This window comes from Anomaloglossus baeobatrachus, chromosome 7 (genome assembly GCF_048569485.1).
Source record: "Anomaloglossus baeobatrachus isolate aAnoBae1 chromosome 7, aAnoBae1.hap1, whole genome shotgun sequence".
NCBI lineage: Eukaryota > Metazoa > Chordata > Amphibia > Anura > Aromobatidae > Anomaloglossus > Anomaloglossus baeobatrachus.
Window position 1 is genome coordinate 294,749,900 of NC_134359.1, and position 4,867 is coordinate 294,754,766.

Sequence of the window (4,867 nt, forward strand, 5' to 3'; positions counted from 1 at the left end):
AGAAAAATAAAGTCTAGGGTTGTTTTGTGTCTAAGGTCAAAGGGAACATGTCAGGGGAAATATGCACCAAGAGCCACAAGCAGTTTTGGTTGCATATTGCTAATCCCTTCATCTAGTAGCATAGATAAATAGCTCTTTAGAAAAAGTATTTCTAAAGATCTTTTAGGATATGCTAATGAGGACAGGGTTTAGTCGCAAGGGCATTCATTCCCTTGGTTGGTCAGCCCACATAGCATGCTAGCACACCCCTGTGGGTGTACTAACATGTTAATGAATGCACAGCGACGTGCACATACCTCACTCTTGATAGGATGAATGCGCACTGGGCATGATCCGGAGTCCCCAGCACTTCATGTGCACTATACCTCACTGAAGCCGAGAACCATTCCCTTTAATGTCTTGTTAAAGTAAATGACCACTCATAAGAAACATTTTAACTAAATAAAATTGAAATTCTCAAATTAGTTTCACAATATATTTTTATAAACATTCAGAGGTCATTTCTTAAAGAGAGCCAAACCACATGATTTAGAAAAGACAAAGACTGTGCTGGTTCCTCAAGTAGAGATTGAATCCCAAAAAATGGTCCCACTTGTGGCAAATTCGTAAAGATTTTTTTTTTACATGTATTCAAACACAATAAACTGATGAGACTCAATATAGTTCATAGTATGTGTTAGATCTCACAAATATACTGTATGTCTGACTCATGATTATTCTGAAATCTAAATTATCTTTGTCTCAGAAACATAAAGGGACTAATTTCCTAAGAAGCCTAAGTTACGAGCCACCACTGCTGTCTATCAGAGGTGGCCAGGCTCCCTGGAAAAAAGCACAGTTACATGCTCTTTGCTACAGAGCATCAAAGCACTGCTCTGACGCTGGCCAGATTACTGGATTTTGAGTTAAAAAACTATTCATGCAAACTACCAATATGGGCTAATTTAAAGTTAGTAAATAAAATACATGACTCCAAGGAATAGCCAACCTGTTGACAGCCAGTAAGTATCCAAATGTACTATGATTGGTGAGGGTATTCAAAGTTTGTAATCTACCAGATGAGTGCTCATAACTTGTGTTATGGTGCCCCAGCCGGTTACTGGATAAGTCCACGGAATGTCTGTGGATGTTGTCCTGGCCGGTAAAATGTTTCCGTTCAAAAATAAAGTGGTAGATTTCTGAGTGACCTCACTACAACTACGGTATGTAGCATGCACCAAATAATCAATTTTTATGCTGCATACCATAGTTGTTGTGATGTCACACTAACTTACAGCTTCATTTTTCCCCAGATAGGTCCTTCCCCCTGTATGCCAATCATGTGCATAGGCCCTTGCTGGCTATGAACTCACCCTGACTATTGAAGGCCAAACGAGACACTAGTCTCACCACTGCAATAAGACAACACAAGGTAGGAAAGACAAACAGTTGAAAAGACACAAAAAATAATACTCGAGAAGGGAATTTTAAGTTGCAACTGAAGCGAAACCTCAACTTTCTCCAGAGACTGGCTCCTTCCAAGTGGACAGCATAGGTATGAGCTATAGCCAGCATAGGAAGGAGTGAGGAGTGAAAACTTACAGCAGATGGGAGTGGCTGCAGCTGAAACTACAACTACTTGTTAGATCATTTTTTCATTATCTTTTTCTTTGGTTTCTCTTTGTTAGATCACTGCAGGATAGAAAATGGACCTTAACCCCTTTAGTACCAGAATGAATTAAAATAGAGGAAACCACAAGCAGGCATCAAAGTGGATATGCAATCAAAAACATGGTGTGACCGTCTGGATTCCAGATCCCCCCGATATCACATCAGGCTTTGACATGCTCTTGAAAATTCTGTGCAGATATATTTTTATATTACTGAGATAGGAAATTACACTTGGTGGTCATAAACCTCTATGGAGTAGGAAAGATTAGATGTTTTAATGCGTTACAGATTTTTATGTTAGCGAGATAGAGATGAAAGTGGCTACTGATAAGATTCTATGTAGAAGGGAGGAGGGAGGAGCTAGAGGCAGTGCTCCTCCCTCCTCCCTTCTATATAGAATCTTATCAGTAGCTACTTTCATCTCTATCTCACTAACGTAAAAATCTGTAATGCATTAAAACATCTAATATAAAGTCAACCTTCCACACACAGAAATAAACAATCCTCTGGGGCTTCTCATAAATTTTATATTTATAAATGAATGAATTATTGTATTGGGAGTAAAACAAACAATATCTTAATTAGCAAAACATTGGTTCTTGTCTCTGGAGAAAATCCCATAGCAATTTCGCATTCATCACTCAATATATATATATGTATATATATATATATATACAGTATGAATATATACAGTATATTTAATATGAGAACTATTCAGCTCAACCAAAACAAATTACACTCAGAGGTGAGATGATCATAATATATCATAAAAGTGTAGAAAATGATCTGAGATTACACAAGTGATTTTGTAAGATATTTCAAGGTAAAACTAATTTAAATAAAAAGTTTAAGTTTAAACTATATTTTTTTAAAAAATGGAAATTGTATTTTTATTTTTTATCATTTATATTTTATATTTTGTGTTGGAACACAATTTTCTATAATTTGAAAAATCTTATGACTTAAAGATAAATAATACTTGAAATCTTAAATGTATTCGTTCTTTGTATCTTCATGAAGCATTTGTTCTGCCCGATGTTGTTTAACCAGATTTTTCTTTGTATGTTTTTAATAAGGTTTTACAAATTACATTTTTTTTTTTTTAAGTAGATTTCAGAAATTTTCTTTTCAATGCTAAGCTACTGACAAAGTTAAAATTGAAGCTCTTTCGTGATATTTATATTTCTAGGTGTACGACAAATGAGAGCAACCAAATCTTTACCAAATTTAAAAATTAGTTAAAAATTTGAATTTAACAAATACATTTTCCAAATATAAATAAGGCTGGTACTTCATCAATTTGAAGGCCGAAGCTAAGATACTTAGATGGGTCTACGGTAGAACAAGCATAAGATTGAATGGACCGTAGACGGTTGGCATTAGTCACCAGCTGACTCCACATTTGCTTTACAGCTATCTTCATTAATTTTTGCATATTTATTCTGATGCATAGGACAAATATTCATAGTCAGCAGTGACATCTCGAATTTCAGATGGCTGATATTTCTTTCCTCGATGACTGCTATAAGGAGACTATTGGTTTTCCACCTTTTCTCATTAACTCGTTGAATGATCCCTCTTAAATCACTTTGCCTGGTCAACTTAAATCAAATATATATAACCAACAAATTTAATTTTTCACATTCTTTTTTTTAACCTTATGTTAATTTCATAAATCTGCAAAAAAAGATAGGCAAAATTAAATATTTACGAAGACCTAACAAAATTGGCTTTGTCTCACAAACAAACCTAATGGTCCGGAATTGCACTTTGTGTTGACCTTTAATACTAATCAAGAAAATCGGTAGGTCTTATCTTTATTATTTCTCCTGATTTGCCTAATTAGATATTCCAACTTTTTGTTTCAAGTTTTAGCACATAATTATTTTTAATTTTCTTTTTATCCTTTTATTAATATTTTCTTTCTTTAACCCTATTATGCAGTTTGGCAAATCTTCCAAATGTTAGGAGAGATGCATTTTTTTTAAAACACAAAAAACATACACATGCTTTTCTCCTACAGAGACTTCATGGAGAATCACACATATCGGTTCTTTGTGTTGACCTTTACTGCTAATGAGAAGAATAAGCCGTTCTTATCTTTTTTCTTTGTCCTGATATACCTGATCGGAGTACTTGCTAACACAACCACCATTACCATAGTATATTATGATCGGCACTTACACACCCCCATGTATCTATTCTTGTGCAATTTATCCATTGTGGACATTTGCTACACAACAACCACAGTCCCTAAGTTGGTTCACATGTTTCTCAGTGGTGACTACACCTTGTCCTTCACCCAATGCTTTGTCCAAATGTATTTCTTCAGCCATGCTGTCACTACGGAGGATCTATTGCTCTTCATTATGGCTTATGATCGATATGTCGCCATTTGTTATCCACTACATTATCATTGTATGTTGAGTAAGAAGAACTGTGTCCTGCTCATGGTAGTTGTCTGGACCACTGGGTTTTTAAACTCTTTTTCATTAACACTGACAACATCTCATATTCCATTGTGTTATTCTAATACAGTTACACAATTTTTTTGCGAATTCAAAGCCTATGCCAAAATTTCATGTCCTAGTCCTGGTTTTCAGCTGTTTACTTCTATTGAAGTTGTAATTTTTGGCTTATGTCCCTTTTTGTGCAGTATATTATCTTATTTTAAAGTCATCATTGTAATCTTACATATTAAATCTAGTGACGGGAGAAGAAAGGCTTTCTCCACCTGCTCGTCCCACCTTATAGTCCTCAGTATGTTCTATGGCACATGGATGTCTATGTATATAATGCCCCCATTAAGAGATCCCCGGGTCTTCGAATTAACTTTATCTATTCTTTATTCAACCATTGCTCCCATGTTAAACCCTCTGATATTCAGTGTACGGAATAAAGATATAAAGAGGGCTCTGCTGAAAATGGTGAGGAGAAAAATAAGAGAACACAATCATGTTTAGTGTATTTTACAAAATGTCCTTTCATATGTCATGCAATAAAACCTTAAAGGGGTAGTCTCAATTTATTAATTAGCTTTAGGTAAAATATGTCTTTGTACCGTGTTAGCCAGTAGAGATAAAAAAAGTTTGTTTAAAAGAACTGAAAGTCCTCAGTAGTTGACTTTTAATGGCTAACTGAAAAGATGGTAATAATAGCAAGCTGGGGGCATCACAGCCCGGACCAGACACCCCAATCAGAGGACAATAAAACTTTC

At 35.1% G+C, this 4,867-nt stretch overlaps 1 protein-coding gene across 1 annotated transcript; it reads left to right on the forward strand.

Annotated features, from left to right (window-relative positions):
• Positions 1-3,680: 3,680 nt before the first annotated feature.
• On the forward strand, positions 3,681-4,613 carry LOC142246762 (olfactory receptor 2L3-like). Its single transcript, XM_075319814.1, has one exon. It carries the CDS (start codon positions 3,681-3,683, stop codon positions 4,611-4,613), a length of 933 nt encoding a protein of 310 aa, XP_075175929.1.
• The last annotated feature ends 254 nt before the right edge of the window (positions 4,614-4,867 follow it).